This window comes from Canis lupus, chromosome 37, assembly GCF_048164855.1.
Source record: "Canis lupus baileyi chromosome 37, mCanLup2.hap1, whole genome shotgun sequence".
Lineage (NCBI taxonomy): Eukaryota > Metazoa > Chordata > Mammalia > Carnivora > Canidae > Canis > Canis lupus.
In genome coordinates this window covers 15,953,512-15,970,960 of record NC_132874.1, presented here as the reverse complement: position 1 = coordinate 15,970,960, position 17,449 = coordinate 15,953,512, and the positions used below count along the sequence as shown (strand labels likewise).

The window sequence follows — 17,449 nt, the reverse complement described above, 5'->3', positions numbered from 1 at the left end:
CAAGTGCCATATAAATGTTAGACATTATTATAAGCTGTGTGTTCAGTCAACAGAAGTAGTCTGTGAGTGTGCTAGGCATCCTTTCCTTGGAGAAAGAGTTGGCTAGGGAATCACAGGAGTGTACTCATATTCATTTAATATCAAGGCCAGGACTCTATGTATTTATTACATCAGGGTATTAGGGTTTTATGAGTCAGGTAAAAAATATATAACACTCAGTAATTTAAAATGGCATCTATCTGACTTACTGCCATTTAGTTATGCAAATTGAGTATTATATGTGAATAGAATACTCCATTCTCAAAAAAAATTTATGTACTTTGTACTAATTTGAAAACTGAATGATTTTAGTAAGTATTGGGAACTGTACAAAAATAGTGTGTGCGCATGCATGCCCTCTGAATGTTTTGAATGTTTTCGGTTACTAGTATAGCAAAGAATTCTTTTTTAAAAACCCCACAAATACCTAGAAATAATTTTTTAAGGATTTTATTTATTTATTCATGAGAGACGCAGAGGGGCAGAGACCAGGCAGAGGGGAGACTGTGGGGAGCCTGATGCGGGACTTGGTCCCAGGACCCCGGGATCACAACCTGAACGAAAGCAGATGCTCAATCACTGAGCCACCCAGATGCCCCATCTAGAAATAAGTTTAACTGAGAAAGTGAAAGACCTGACCTGCACACTGAAAACTATAAGACATTAATGAAAGAAATTAAATAAGATACAAATAAATGGATATCCCAAACTCATGGATCAGAAGAATTTATATTGTTAAAATATCCACATTACTCAAAGCAATTTACAAATTCAATGCAAAATTCCCACCAACATTCCACTGGTGTTTTCCACAGAAATAGAAAATACAACTCTAAAATTTGTGTGGAATCACAAAAAGACTCCAAAAGCCAAAGCAATCTTGAAAAAGAAGAACAAAGCTGAAAGCATTGTGCTCTCTGACTTCAAACTGTATTCCAAAGCTGTAGTAAACAAACAGTATGGTATTGGCATAAAAAGCAGACACATAAATCAATGGAACAGAACAGAGAGCCTAGAAATAATCCATAGATATATGGGCAATTAATTTATAACAGAGGAGAGCCAAAAATATACAATGAGGAAAGGACAGACTCTTCAATAAATGGCACTTGGATAGCTACATGCAGAAGAATGAAACTGGGCCACTGTCTTACACCATACTTAAAAAATTAAAGTGGATTAAGAATTTAAATATAAGACCTGAAACCATAAAATTCCTAGAAGAAAACAGAAACAATAAACCCCTTAATATTGGTATCGGTGATTGTTTGGATTTGATACCAAAAGCAAAAATAAGTGAGTCCAATGACATCAAACTAAAAGGTTTTTGCACAGAGAAGGAAATCATTAACATAAGGAAAAGGTAATTTACTGAATGGGAGAGAATGTTTACAAATCATATATCTAATAAGGGGTTAATATCCAAGGCACATAAAAAAATTCATACAAGTCAATAGCAAAAAGCAATCCAATTAAAAAATGGGCAGATGATCTGAATAGACATTTTTAAAGAAGACGCACAGATGATCAATAGGTATATGAAAAGATGCTCAGCATCACCCATCATCAGGGCAATACAAGTCAAAATTGCAGTGAGAAATCACCTCACACCTTTATTTTTTAAATTTAAATTCAATTTTCCAACATATAGTATAACACCCAGTGCTCATCACATCATAGAATGGCTATTATTAAGAAGACAAGAAATAAGTGCTGGCAAGGATGTGGAGAAAAGGGAACCCTTCCTTGTGCACTGTTGGTGGGAATGGAAATTGGTACAATTACTATGGAAAACAGCATGGAGTTTCCTCAAAAAATTAAAAACAGAACTACCATGTGATCCAGCAATTCCTCTGCTAGGTATCTATACTAAGAAAATGAAAATACCAAATTGAAAAGCTATATGCACCCTCACGTAAATAGTAGCATCATTGACAATAGCAAAGACACAGAAACAACCTAATAGTTTTCTACCTATGGATGAGTGAATAAAGAAAATATGGCATATAGGTATAATGGAATATTATTCAACCATGAAAAGGAATGAAGTCTTCTATTGTGACAACATGGATAGATCTTGGGGGCATTATACAAAGTGAGAAGTCAGACAGGGAAAGACAAATACCATATGATTTCACTTACATGTGGAATCTAAAATAACAAAAAATAGAGTTCATAGATACAGAGAACAGATTGGTGGTTGCCAGAGGTGGAGGGGGGGAGTGAGCAAAATGGGTGAAGGGGGTCAAAAGATACAAAAGGATAAAAAGAAATAAACTATAAAACTGTTAAATGAACCGATATGTTTCTGTATATTATAGAAACTATTTCCCAGGTGATAATATGAACAATATTTTTTCCTATTTTCATTTTGAAATAATGCCAGCATCAACATTACCTTAAAACTTCTTTATTACATTCAATCAAATATTATCAATGACATTTATAAGGAGTAACAAAAGAACAGTAAAGCTGCATTTGAATAAAACATCTCAATTCTAATTCCAAAACTTAATCAGAAAAAAAACAAATTTTAGCACAATAATAATCCATTAAATACACATCATAGTTAGGCTCTTTCTGTTATGAAAACATTCATCGATGTTAAGAAAAGCTATTCAGCTGATACTGGCAAACAAAATTCTCTTAAAACAATTGCATGTTATCATTGCAATATTGTAGATTTTTAAAAAGTTGTAGATATATACTTGGAGATAAAATGATTAAATATATTTCCTGAAGCTCTTTTAATAGAGTGTAAATGCTAAATAAACATTTTAAGAAACAACTCAGGAGATAAGATTGTCAAGATTTCTTCTGGAAGCTATTTTGACAACCCCTAAGTGCCAGATAAGGATTTATGAAATTACCTATGGTCAAATGGGAAAGGGCTTAAAATGAGAACCAGGATTCATGGCTTCTACTCCAGTGAATTTAGATTATTAATCATCATGGTATCCAAACTGCTTATTTGTTCATTTGGGGGAGTCACATTTCAGACCTAAATCTATGTAGTCTGGTAGGTTTCTTTTTTATTCTGAAGATATTTATTTATTTATTTATTTATTTAAAAGCCAGTGAATGAGCCTGGGGTGCAGGAGAGGCAGAGGAAGAGGGAGAGAGAGAATCTCAAGCAGACTCTGCCCCGAGAGTGGAGCCTGACCCAGGGCTTGATCTCATGACCCTGAGATCACGACCTGAACCAAAATCAAGCTGGAGGCTTACATGATTGAGCCACCCAGGCACCCCTGTAGTGTGATAGGTTTTATAGTGCTGTGCACAACTTTCCCTATACTATCTAAATATTTCCAACCCATGATTTTCTCAACTGATCAGCATTATTATTATTTATGTCTGCTAGATCAATCTCCCAGCTCAAACAAGAGATAGCTCCTATTCCACATTTCACTGCACACATGGACACCGATATTATGCTGTGGCCAGGATTGCTGTTCAATAGTCCTCACTATCGTAGCTAAAGAATGGACTGACCCCATCTGAATAATTGATTGCAGACCCCAACCTAGATGGACACACATCCCAAGTCTCTGCTCCATCTGTCCTAGGGGGAGCAGACTCTTGAGGAAAGGCCAAAGTGGGTCTGATGGCTCTGCAATCACCTGGAATTTTCAAAGGCAATGACCCTGCTGGAGAGGCTGCCCTGGCTACTGTGGTTGGGAAGTCCAAGACTTCCGGGTAGATGGACATGGGGATGTTTTCAGAAGCATAGTTACACCCTGAAAGGCTCTTCACTTCCTGTACATTGTCACAGTATTTCAGAGCCGGGGGCTGGTAGGCCTGGTAGGACACCTTGGTGGTGGTGGTGATCACTGTCTGCAGGGCTGGAGCACCTGCTGGGGCAGCTGCGAGGTACCTGCAGGGGAGCTCTGTGTTATAATAAGGGTGATTGGCCACGGCCTGGAACTGTCCATGGTCAGTCCTCTCCCCAGTTCCAGGTTTTCCAAGAGCTGGTTTCCAGCCATGTTGTTTACTGGTGAAATCAAAGCTTCTCTCAAAGCTGCCGTATGAATTGACGTTGTATTGTAGTGCATTCAGATGAACCCAGTCTGTGTCATTAGGGACATTGCTAGAATTCTTATAAAGGGTGGGATGTGGGCTTGAATTTGTGTAACGAGGAGCTGCCAATTCATAGCTGCAAGGTGGCCTAGGCAAAAAAATTCTTGGGTTTGGATATTTCTGAAAGGGTGGCATTATGTCTCCCTGAAAGGTGGCTAGGTCACAGGTAGCTTTGTAAGCATCGGAGTTTGGGAAGGAAAAGCAAGGCTGCCCTGAAATAGGGAAGCCAGTGTCAGTAATGATATCAAACTCTTCTGGATTTTCCAAGGGAGGTATGTTGCTGAAATGTCCACCGTTGTCTTGATTCTCTCCGGCCTAAAAAAATGATATACATTTTTTTTTTTTGGTCAACAGAAATGTAAATTACATGGTCACCCTCATCTGGAACAGTGGCCAACCAACCAAGTGAAAACAAACTTCCAGTTGGCCAGTTGTGTGTTGTGAGCACTGCACCGCTCAGGTACATGCTTTGGGCCCGTGGTCCAAGGGCTGCATCACTTGAGCCTGCTCAGGCACCAACACCATGCTGCCGAATGAAGAGAGTCCACGGTAGCCAGGCAGGCTGGGGCTGAGTGGCAGATGGCTCTGTGGTGCCTGATCATAATAATGGATTTCTATTTATAATAACGGAGACACAGGCTCCTGCCTGACATAGACCTGACTCTGTTCAAATCCTGACTCTGTCCCTCATTAATCAAACTAGTTACTTAACCTTTCTGAACCTCAGATTCCTAATTTAAAAAATGTAAATAACAGCCACCTCTTCGTAAGGCTTTTGTGACCATTTCACGTGTGAAACTCTTAGAAAGTGCTCAAACACGAGCTTCTCTCGTCCCCAGACTAAAGCCAAACTGGATCAAGTTGCCCCAACTGGAAGTTTTATTTGCTCTGTGTAAATAATAAAAGGATGCTCTCAAGGATGTGCTATTAACTGACTGTTGGTATGCACGTATTTCTCTTTTTAGTAAAACTGGATACCTGGCCCTTATGTCAGGGTGTCAGCACACATCCTCACTATATCATTGACTGTAGAGACAGTTTGCCTTTTTTTTAAGAAGAAGAAGAAATTAGAAACCCTATCCAAAATGTGGATTCAATGACATTTTGTTGGAAATATAATTTTCCCATAAAATAAAACCTAATTAATTTGTAGCATTCATATTTTACATAATTAGCAGTGTATTTTGTGACGGAAATGAACACAGACCACAGTGTCATGTCAGCTCCCCATTACCTCTGGTTCTCGAATTCTCTTTTTCTGGGGTTGGTAAAAAGAGGCCATTTGTCTCTTGATGGCGCTTCTTCTAGCTTCCGTCTCTGATTTGCTCTCTGGTCTTGGGTGGTCGTGAACTCCTTTGGCCTGCATTAATAAGGAAATAAATCATATGTTTATTTTGCTGAAGGAAGCTGGTGACGCCTGTTAAAAATTGATTGTCTTTCCCAAGATTTCAAGGTGTTTTTTGTTTTTTCAACATGACAGGGAAAAATGACCAAATAAAACAACATTGATAACAGAGATCTTAAAAGATTACCTAACAACCCTTTTCCTGTATTAACTCAGCTATAATTCTAATTTGGTTTACTATTTCTCACCCTTACTGAACATGCAGAAGCTGACCTAATTCCTAGGAACCCAGTAAGGCCCTGGGAGCCCCAGCCCAAGTTTCTTTTTTTTTCTTTTTTTTTTTCTTTAAGATTTTATTTATTTATTCATGAGAGACGGAGAGAGAGAGGCAGAGGGAGAAGCAGGCTCTCTGCAGGAGCCTGATGTGGGACTCCATCCCGATCCCTGGGATCACGTCCTGAGCCAAAGGCAGACACTCAACCGCTGAGCCACCCAGGCGTCCCCCAGCCCAGGTTTCTGACCACGAAGCTCTATTTGGGTTAGAACAGAGTTCCTAAGGTCCAGGGCAGGTGGTCTGGTCCCTGTGGCCTGATGAACATACCCACCACAAATTGTCATGTGCCCCCACCTACTTGAAAAAATATTGCATTGCCATCAAGCCTCCAGAAGTTGGTTACAGGATACCCACTGTGCCCGCGACAGGGAATCAACTCCAAAGTGGAATGACAGTTGGGGCATGCTTTCTCTGCAAAGCCAGACGGAGAGCAATATTACTAACAACTCAGACCCCAGGTGCTTTTGAAGGAAGCAAGGGAAATTCCTTGGCAAAAGGGAACTCTCGAGTCTACAAGGTCATCCCACCCCATCCTGGCCTTGGGCCCTCACTCTGCTGCTTCAGGCGCGCCTTGTCGCAGATGGCAGGTCGCAGCTGCAGGCGGGAGCCATCGGGCAGGGTGCAGGCCCGGGCACACACCACAACGCCCAGGCACGACTTCTTGAGGATGTGGCCGTTGTGGTTGTTGGTGTTGCGCATGGCCCAGCCGCTCAGATGGCGCTGGGCCTTCTTCTCGTCGCTGCGGTAGATGAAGCGCACATAGCCGTCCGGCCACTCGCAGAAGTGGTCAAAGTGGGCCAGCTCCTGGAAGGGAGCATAAGAAAGGAAGGATGAACGAGTTGACCAGACCCAAACCTGACACATCACGCTTTTAATTTTTCCCAAGCACGTTAGAATAAAAACTGGTTCTTTTTAATTCCAGAACTATCATAAAACCCACAAACTATGCCAATCACATTTTGTCTGTGCCTGCCATTCTGACCACTGGCTACTCATTGATGTTTATAAAGCTCTTAGCTTGCAAATGTACATGTACTAGTTCATCTAGCCTTCTAAACTCACACAGACAATAGGATTATAGTAGTACTATAATCCATATTTAATCCTATAGTATAGGGAGGTCAGAGAGGTTAATTGACTTGCCCAAGGACACACAGCTAGGAGACCTGGCTCTAGGGTTTGAGCCCTAGCAGTTTGACTCCAGAGCCCATCTTCCTTACCACCATGGTATACTACTTCTGGGGAGGCTTAAATGTTAAATTAAAAATGAAAACATTTTCAAATTAAGCATCAAAGTGCTAAGGCAAAAAGTGATTGGAATGCTCTATCACTGAAATGCAGTTCAATCTATAAATATGGCTCCATGTTGATCCACCACTTTTTTCTCCTGAAGTTCTTGCCTCTACCCCAAATCTACCAGTTACATCAGCAGTGATACCCAGAGCAACAGTAGAGAGACAAGAAGAGCTACCCTTGCTCCTCCCAACTTAGCTCTCCAAGTTTATAGGGACGCTGTCATGAAGAACATAGCCATCAAGGTTAACCCAAGCATGGAGTGGAAACTGCCGAGCTCTGGACCCCTCCCTGGAGCAACATGAATTATCACTCTCCTCAACAAAGAGCCACATGGCTGAAATAATAAGTTGTATCTAAAACACTGAGCACTCCTTCAATATCCATCATGGGTGGTCTTTGCCCATGATAAGTGTTATCTACCTGTAATGTCTTTCTCATATAGGAGTTTAATAAAAAATTGCCCTTTACTAAGCACTGAATATTTAGCAGATACTCGCTACGGGAGGGGTCAGCATGCTAGGAATCCTGAGCCAAATCCAGCCTGTCACTTGTTTTAGTAGGATCCACAAGCCAAGAATGACTTTTATATTTTTTAATGGTTGGGGAAAAATCCAAAGAATTAGATTTCGTGACTCATGGAAATTATATAAAACTCAAATTTCAAGATCCATAAATACAGTTGTATTGGGACATGGCCATGCACACTTGTCTACATATTGGCTATGGCTATTTTCTGTCCATGGCAGAACTGGGTATTTGGCACAGAGACAGTATAGCCTGCAAAGCCACATCGTGGAGTATCTATGACCCTCCCCACCACCTTCCATCATGGGCATCCATCCTCACATTTCATAGATGAGGAAGCGGGAGTTAAGAGAGACAACCTTCTAGTGTGGTGTAGCCAGGTTCCACTGGCTTTACTGGTGTGATGGAGGCTTAGAAGAGTATTAGCACATTAATAAGCCATTTGCACCTCATCTCCCTCCCACCATCCCAAGGAAATTAGATCTAACATTTGCAAAGCAAAACTGTGCTCGGCCTGACAATTCAGATTTGGATACATCGCTAGTATTATACATTCTAACAATAATAGGAAAATGGATAATTTAGTTTTCAAAACCATGGGGATATTGTCTGAAATCATTGTTATTACTACCAGGCCTCGTTTACCTTTTCTCAGAAATATTGTAATTGCCATAAATTAATATATCGACTTAAGGTAAGTCACAAATGAAATATATAATGATCTACTATTTAAGTTTATACTAATGCCAATATCTTTGTTTTTAAAGTGAACATTTCAATCTAAGGATCTTCATAAAATAGACAATTTTTCAGAAGAGAGTATTCCATTAGCATCCCCCTGTAAAGGTAGACAATCACCCCCACATCCCATACCAGCCACTAAAGCAGTGACACTGAAAATGAAGCCACAGAGACCACATTTTTAAGTCCAAACAAAAAAAGGAGGACTCCGGGATTGGGCTGCTTTTGTCCTAATGTGTCGGCACATGCGTACTTGCAGACAAGTATGCACATACTGAACATGACAGAAAATCTGGCTGATAGTTTAAGATTGTTATCTAGTTCCACCACTTGATGACAGGTCACCTTAGCTGAAACTAAGGCAAATTCAGGAACTATCTCAAGGTCATTCAGCTAGTTTGGTTCTTTCTCCTTTGGTCAGCGGGAGCAAGGCTAGCATCCTGTTTCTCCACTCCTATTTCCCAATGCACCTGCCCTTTTGAGATATTACACACATCCCCTGTTTAAGAACCAGCCTCGTAAAGGACAAATAATTTACATTTGCACAGGAAGTCTGGAAAATGCATGGAAGAGGAGCCATCGTTCCATTATTTGGAAGTGGCTCTTTTTTAAAAGGCAAGATCGGATTATTTTCCCATGAAGATTTTCTGGACGGAAGTCAGAGCGAATGTGGCATCCTTGCTGTGCTATGTCCCTGCTTTCACACAAACGGTACAGACTGACTGTAAAGTAGCAGACTTTAAAACAAATAAGACAAATTCCTGCACATATGTACATCCCAAACAGCGCTGATCTCTGAGAGGCCACCTGCCTGAATATCTATATGGCACATTGTAGAAGTTGAATAAATGCCATGTGTCATCCCTGTGCCACAACACTGCTGGAAGTCCACCTTTGCAAATACTTGGGAAGCCACTCCTCTCTCCTCCTACCTACACCCGGGACTTCAAAGTCACTTCTCAGTTTTTGCCTCAAACCGGTATGACCAAGCATGGAACTGTCCAGCTCCTTCCCTGGACTCGGCTCTAAACTACTCTGTTCCATTAAAACCAAACAAAAGAAAAAAAAATCACCCTAAAAGGAGGGGATCGCCTTGTCATTAGAGAAGTAAGCTCAGCAGTTCCGTCCAAAATCCCGATTCCAGAGGCTCCCTTGTCGCCTGTGGTCTGGTTAGCAGGACCGTCCAGGCAGCCACGGGCATCTGCATAAATCACCCAAGTCATGCTAATTGTTTAAGAGTCAGGCCACCGCGATTTATAGTCGCACCTGACAGGTCTGGAGAAGCAGTGGTATCTACATTTGCTGCACCCTCCTCATAGACTTGGATGCGAGGGTCACCTGCTTTCTACCGTGGATAAAGAAAAGTGAGGGACAGGGTCCCGCTGTGGCCAGGTGAGGCCCAATCGGCAGTTCCCAGGGGCCACGGGTGTGTTCCAGACAAGTGCCAGCAGAGACCTGGGCGACACACATCACCACCCCCAACGCTGCCCTTTGCCGCGTCCCTCTAACAGTCGAGGGCTCGCAGGCATGTTGCGGGGGTGGGGGGGGGGGGTCTCCCCTCGGTCCCTGCGGGAACCCGGCGCCGCCAGGCCTCTTCGGCAGGGACGGAGCCAGGTGCGCGCGCCCCGGGTCCACGCACCTGAGGCATCTGCGGATCGTTGACGTCCCAGGTGAGCTCCATCCCGTAGGAGCACGCGCAGTCCGCCTTGCGCCCCGCTTCCGCCAGCATCGCCGCACCTGGCCCGCGCGCGCCGCCCACGGTCCCGGAGGTAGGAGGGAAACCCCGGCAGGTGCGCGGTGCTGTGTGCCCTCCTTAAAAGCGAACTGGCTAGAGACGGAGACAGACACGCAGGGAGGCCGAGAGAGAGAGAGAGAGAGAGAGAGGATTTATTCAGGAAGCCAGGTGTGGCGGGCGAGGGTCCCGGGCCGGGGTCTCCGCCGCGGGGGCCGCAGCCCGGGCGCCCAGGGCGCGCGGGTTTATAAAGACGCGCCTCCCCCTGCCCCGCCTTTCCTCGCTCGCAGCGGCTCCCCCGCCCGGACGGAACTGGGGGCCCAGGGGGGGACCCGAGAGGCCGAGGGGCCACGGTGGGGGTGGGGAGTTGAAGTGTCTCGGGGGATCCCTGGGGGGCCCAGCGGTTGAGCTCCTGCCTTCGGCTCAGGGCGCGATCCTGGAGACCCGGGGTCGAGGCCCGCGTCGGGCTCCCTGCGTGGAGCCTGCTTCTCCCTCTGCCTGTGTCTCTGCCTCTCTCTCTCTCTCTCTCTGTGTGTGTGTCTCTCATTAATAAATAAATAAATAAATAAATAAATCTTTTTTAAAAAGTCCCATTTAAGTTGGGATCTTTTTTTTCCTTCTTCCTCCACTACCGTCGCCTCGCCTCTGGAGTTTCGGATTGCGTTTTATTTTATTTTTTTTTAAAGTCAGAATCATCTGGAATCTGACAACATTCTCTCTCTCTCTCTCTCTCTCTCTCTTTTTAAAGATTTTATTTATTTATGAGAGAGACACAGGCTGAGGGAGAAGCAGGCCCCATGCAGGGAGCCCGACGTGGGACTCGATCCCGGGTCTCCAGGATCACACCCTGGGCCAAAGGCAGACGCTAAACTGCTGAGCGACCCAGGGATCCCCTCGGATTGCGTTTAGATGGAAGGTGTTGAGACGGGCTTTGCCGCCGAGGGCCCTGAGAGCGATCGTCCTTCCCGGGCGCGCTCTGTAGGACCCCGGCCGGTGCGCCCCGGGTCTGGGTGCGTGCGCCCCCCGCAGCTGGCCTTGGGCTTCCACGCTCGGCTCCGTCGTCGCGGTCGCGAGTGTGCGGAAGCCTGTGCTGCTGGTCTTCTGGGGGCGGGGGAGTGTGGTCGGAAGGAACGCCAGAGGTCCCCGCGAGCTCGCGGGCCTGGGGGCACCTGTGCTCCGCGGGGGCTGCGCCAGGGACACGGCCCAGTGGGACTAGAGTCCGGGAAAGCGAACCCGGAGAAGGTGGGGGGGGGGGGATGGAGATTACCTAAGGGTTGCTGGACCGGGAGGGGTGGAGGCGGGCTCGGCAGGGCCCGGGCGCGCGAGCAGGTCGCTGACTGCGCTCTCCCTCTCCCTCCTCCTACCCCACTCCCCCCACCCCCCCTCCTGTCTCGGCTCCCTCTGAGCCTCAGTTTCCTTGTCCGCTTAAACAGGGGACTGGGACTCCGCGTTCTCAGTCGCCGTCCACCGGAGACAACGTTTTAAAGATCGTTTTTTATTGCTATTGTCGCGACCATCCCCCCTTCCTTCTAGGGAAGTTTTCTAGAGCCGGGAGGAGCCCGGTGAGGGGGGCGCGGGATGCTGCGGATTCCCCGGGACCCACACCCAGTCGTCTCCGTCTGCTCATCCGCCTCCTGAGGGTGATCCCCGGGTACCTGGAGGCGTCCAATAAAAGAAATCGTTGGAAATAACCCAAATCGCTCTGTAGCCGCTCTGAGCGGCGGAGGAAGGGCGTTTCCAGATTTTTCTTTCTCTCCGTGCCTTCTTTCTGCAGGGGGGCAGCTTCGGTTGCCAGCCCCGTGCAGACGAGAGGCGCCCCCAAGGGCAATCGCGGTTAGGGGCGGGGGGGGGGGGGCGGGATGCTCGGACCTGTATCCTGGCAAACCCGGCCCGGCAGCACCTCCTGGGACCAGTCCCCTCGTTGGACCAAAGGCTTTGGGGGGAAAAGCAGAGGCGCCTCAAACGCACAACCTGGGCTAAATAACCACCCACGCTCGCGGTGCCCTGACCTCCGGGTCAAGGGCGCGGTCGGGTGGGTCCGTGGCGCTGCGGTTCAGGGCCGCCAGCCGCGCGCAGCGGACGCTCGGGGACGGGGATGCCAGCGTCGGGCAGTGCCACGAATTTTCTTCTTTCTCTCGTTTGGAGCTAAATTCTCCTCCCAACCAGAGGCCAAAAGTCCCCGGAGATGAAAGCGACTTGTTCATCCCTCAGCCTCTCCCTCCCCAAAGTTCACTTTTCAGAAAGGTCTTGTAGGTCAGGGTTTTCCATTAAAGTCCCTCTTCCCGTGTCGCCCGGACTGTCGGAGACGAAACCAAGGACCTTCCACTCTGCCCCCCCCCCCCCCCCCGCAGGTTCATCATGTTAACCGACGGCCAAAGATCCGGCCACTCCCCATCCTTCAGTTGTTTTTTATGCTGTTTGTCTTCCAGACGTTAACATCCTTCACGCTTCCCTCTTACAAATACACATTTCGTTAATTGTGATAAGTTGAGATAATATAGACTTTAAAATGGTCTAACGTGACTTCGAAAAAAAATTTAAAATCACCTCGGATGCGGCAGAGAAGTTCATTTCGAGGCTTTACTGTAAAGGTTGTTAGAATCTTCCTTGTCTCTATAATCTTGGAATGTTCCTAGAGGGTCTTTACCCTTCAAACATACAAATACAATTCTTGACGCTAAAGCCAAATCAATGAATCATATACCTTTTTTTTTTTTCTAAATGGATTCTGGTGGCCAAAGAAATATCATAGAGTTCCCACCCTACTTAGTTTCAGAAGAAATAAAATCTTTATCCCAAGTTGCTCTAAAATTATGTCCCAGTAAAATATGTTGGTAAAAGAAGCTGATTGAGCGGCACCTGGGAGGCTCAGTTCGTTGAGCATCTGACTCCATCTCAGTGCAGATCTTTTTTTTTTTTTTTAAAAAAAAACATTTTATTTATGTATTCAGAGAGAGAGAGACTGAGAGGCAGAGACACAGGCAGAGGGAGAAGCGGGCTCAGATCTTGATCTCAGGATTGTGAGTTCAAGCCCCATATTGAAGAGCCTACTTAAAAGAAAGAAAAATAGATTTAAAAAGGTAATCGAAGTGAAAATGCGGAAATAAAAATAAGTAAGTAGTGGTGTTGTCTTACATTTCTCCAGAAGATTTGAATGCACTAGCAACTCTATAGTTTGGAAGGATATGTTTTCCCCCCAAATTCTGTAAATAATTGAGGATAAAATGCTTTTGCCTATTATTAGGAAAACTGTAACTTTATTATATTGTTTATTCTTATTCTGTAAAATCAAATGCATTTAACCTGTATTTTGATTACTGGTTACGATTCTTCCTTTTTTTTTTTTTTTTTTTTTTTCCTGCACTGGTATTTTCATTGATTCAGAACACTTTATATTCACAGCTGGCTCTATCTTGATTGATACTTTGGTCTAATAAAGGCTCATGGATCCCTGGGTGGCGCAGCGGTTTGGCACCTGCCTTTGGCCCAGGGCGCGATTCTGGAGACCCAGGATCGAATCCCACGTCGGGCTCCCGGTGCATGGAGCCTGCTTCTCCCTCTGCCTGTGTCTCTGCCTCTCTGCCTCTCTCTCTCTCTCTCTCTCTCTGTGACTATCATAAATAAATAAAAATTAAAAAAAATAATAATAAAGTCTCATTTATTCAAAAGCAAAGGCTTTGCATTTGCTAGGCTTAGTTGAAAATCGATAAAGTAATGTAAGTATTTTACATCATATTGGCCAGGAAACAGATTTCATGATCTTGAAGCAAGTATCATTTTGAACGACCAGCAGGTGTGTGCACAGACCTGGGCCGACTAGCAGACATTCTGGTTCTACTGGGTCTCGCTTTGATGTAAACAAGTATTTTCTGTAAATGTCTTGCCATGAAATACCCCATAGCTTGTGATTATAACACAAATTAATTTCTACACAAGGAATATTTGGACCTGAGGGGTCGTTTTGTTTGTTTTTAAGAAAACACTAGTCCAGTTTATTTATGGGTTTTTTGGGGGGGGGGTTGTTTTTTTGTTTTTGTTTTTGTTTTTGTTTTTTTTTTTTGCCTCTGTGGTCACCTGAAACAAGCTACTTAGCGGAAAACCTGGCCATTAGTACCCACTCTCGGCGGGTTACAGGAAGGTAGGAAAAAAAATTAAAATTAAAAATAAAGAAGTTAGGTAGAAAACAAGCAATGCATGAAAATATTGACTTTTTTTCCCCCAATTTGGTTTGGTTTTTGAGTGTACCGTTATTATTATTATTATTATTTTTAATCTTTTTGCGAATTCAGAAAGAGTCTCACAATTCCGGATACCAAACTGCTCGGTCCGGGACAGATCCAGGGCTGGCCCGTGTGGGCGTGCAGGGCCCAGAGCCCGCCGCGCAGCTCTAGCGGGTGCGGGGCAGCCAGCGGCTCCCGCGAGGCGGCGAGGAGGGGGTCGCCGGCGTCCGCGGAGGAGATGCTCCGAGGTGCGCGCGCCCAGGTGGCCCGAACACCTGGGGCCTAATGAGGGCTGCGGGGATGTCCGGGGCGGGTGCGCGCTGGTGGGCGCAGCGGGCGCCGCCTGGGAAGCGCGGGAGGCTGAGCCCGGCGCACTGGCCAGGCGCACCCTGGGCCCGGCCTCGGGATGCGGGCGGTGAGTGACCCGGGGTGGGGGTAGGGGTGGGGGGTAGGGGACGGGGTGGGGGGTCCAGGTCCGGGTGTAGCGGTTCCAGGGGGGCTGCGAGAGCGCACGGTCCGCGGGGGTCCCCCCAGACCCCGCACTGGCTACCTCGGGAAGAGCTGGCGTTGGGGGGGGGGGGGCTGGAGCCCTGCAACCTTCTTTTTTTTTTTTAAGTTTTATTATTTATGTTTTTTTTTTTTTAAATTGGTGTTCAATTTGCCAACATATAGAATAACACCTGCAACCTTCTTAGATTTGCTTGGCGTCCGCTAAGGAGCGTTCAGGGAGGCAGCTGAGCAGGATAGAAACCTCTGATCCCTGCTCAGAAAAGAGGAAGCTGGAGAATCCGCATTTAGAAGGCAAGGAGATGGGCACTGGGTGATTGCTATATGTTGGCAAATTGAACTCCAATAAAAATAAATAAATAAAATGAGGACGTGAGCAAGAACAGAAAAAAAAAAAAGAAAAAAAAAAGAAGGCAATGAGATGGTGCGTCTCGATTTGTTGCTGCTGCTGCTGTTTTCCCAGGCCCTCTTGCTGCGTAGACCCCGCAATGACAGGAACCCACCTGGGCCCCAGAACTGTGGTCCCGATTGCTGGGACTTGGGCTACCTGCACTGTAGGGGAAGGTCCCTCAAAGACAACTCCCCCCCCACCCCAGATTTGGAGGTGGAGCCAGTGCCTCTGCTTCTCAACATTCCTTTAACCAAAATCACTATTGGTGAAAAAAAAAAGAAGTCTGGATTTGGGTCTTTGAATTCACCTAACTTTTCATATTTGTAAACAATGAGGATAGTACTGTGACATATGCTGGCTCTCAAGGATTTTGGTCACGTACATATGGAAGGGACTTGGACTGTGAGCCCAAGGTAGATTAAAAAAAAAAAAAAAAACCCACATACAGAATAACACCCAGTGCTCATCCTGTCAGTCAAGTGCCCCCCTCAGTGCCTGTCACCCATTGAACACCAATAAAAAAAAATAAATTTATTATTTAAAAAAAACCTCTTTAGAAGATAATTTGAAGTGTATTTTTTTGCGTATTGTACTTTTAAATAGTTGTTGGGATGAAGTTATTTAATGTAGCAAAATGTGTTGTGAAAACCAAGGTGGCAGACCCAGGGATTACTCTTGAAGAAAGGATGTAACCATCCACTACTTAATGTTTTGTAAATTCTCTTTGGTGGTCGGTGGTGAATATTTGACCCTGGAAGTTGCAGTAAAAGTCCTAGAGAAGTTCATTTAAAACTCACTGAAGTCAGAAACCTAAAGCTTGATCTCCTGACTGGGCTTGAAACACACTTGCCAAAACTTCCATTTTATAAACTCTCATTCTAAAAATGGGTCATAAAAAAAATAAAAATGGGTCATTAACCCAAAGCTTCCTATTATTAGTTGTCACTATAGTTTGTCTACTTAGTGTGACTGTTACAACGGTTGCTTTGCTTCTTGTGTTAGGTGTACTTGTCACAGGGCTAAAGAAGGTGCTTCCTAGTATGTTGCTTAGACCTATTAATTGTATGAGCAAACAAAACCTTTTTGTTGGGGCTGACGATCTGAAGCTTCGTTTCTTTTATTTTTAAAACGTGAGATGCCGTTCTTTGAGACATTTTCTTAATCTTTTTGTACAGGACGAGGAAGATCCTTTGCAGTCCCTTAAGGAAGACGATGGGAGTGGAATTGCCTTGGATGCTTTCTATGTAAAGATCAAGCGTATTTTGGGGAGGGGAGGGAGGAAGCGGGTATTGTGTGCATGCTCTCTTTCTAGTTCTGTTTGCTGTGCTGTCCTCACAATCCCTCCTCAGTTGCTCAAATCAGAGGCAAAAAAAAAAAAAAATCTTTGCTGCTTCTCTTTCCCTAATCTACTACATCCAGTTTATCACCATGCCTTCAACTATCCTACCAATATTCTTAGACTAAAGTATCTTGGGCCAGGTACTATCCCAGGTAGACAGTATTGAACAATTCCTGCCCACATGGAGCTTACAGCCTGGCACAGAGCCAAAGAAAAAGAAAGGAAGGAGTGGGGAAAAAAGAGGTAGAGGGGATCCTGGTGGAGAGTGGCACTTGCCTTAACTTGAGAAAGTCCTGGAAGACCAGCCTGAAAAGGTGATATGGAAGCTGAGATCAGAGGGTGATGACGAGCCAGCCAGGTAGAGAGTGGTGAGAAGAAGCAGTCTAGGCCTAGAACAGTCAGTGCAAAGGCCCTGAGGCAAGGAGGAATTTGATTTTTTTTAAAAAACTTATTTTTTATTAATTAATTCATACATATATACATACATAATTATCAGTAGGGAAGTCAGGCAAAAGAAGCTGATTGACCAAGTCATGCAGAGCCCTGCAGAGCGGAGCGCAGTGTCTGGAATTATTCTGAGTGCAAGGAAACCAGGTAGAAGCCAGAGCTTCTGAGTCCGAGCATCTGAGCAGGAATCTCTGCGGGGTGATCTCCTGCAGGTTCCTAACCTTTCTCAGCCTTGCTGTTCTCCGCCCCCCCCCCCCGCAGAGAATCTGTCCTTTTAGGATAAGGATCAGCAGTAAAGGTCTGTGGATCACTCAACACCCTTGGCGCCAATAAGGTTCACTTGAAAATGCACTAACTTAAAAATGCTCTGTTCACGTGTTTAATTTCAAATGCTATCTTTCCATTCAAATCACTAATCCTATGTGGAAATTGGGGCCATATACAGCACAATGCCTC

At 45.2% G+C, this 17,449-nt stretch overlaps 1 protein-coding gene across 1 annotated transcript; it reads right to left on the bottom strand.

Annotated features, from left to right (window-relative positions):
- Nucleotides 1-797: 797 nt before the first annotated feature.
- On the bottom strand, nt 798-10,225 carry GCM2 (glial cells missing transcription factor 2). The gene is made up of 5 exons (XM_072813702.1): nt 9,997-10,225; nt 6,347-6,599; nt 6,094-6,206; nt 5,351-5,476; nt 798-4,431 (listed from the first exon to the last, which is right to left on the bottom strand). The coding sequence occupies exons 1-5, from the start codon at nt 10,084-10,086 to the stop codon at nt 3,493-3,495; spliced, it is 1,521 nt and encodes a 506-aa protein (XP_072669803.1). The 5' UTR covers nt 10,087-10,225; the 3' UTR covers nt 798-3,492.
- Nucleotides 10,226-17,449: the final 7,224 nt, after the last annotated feature.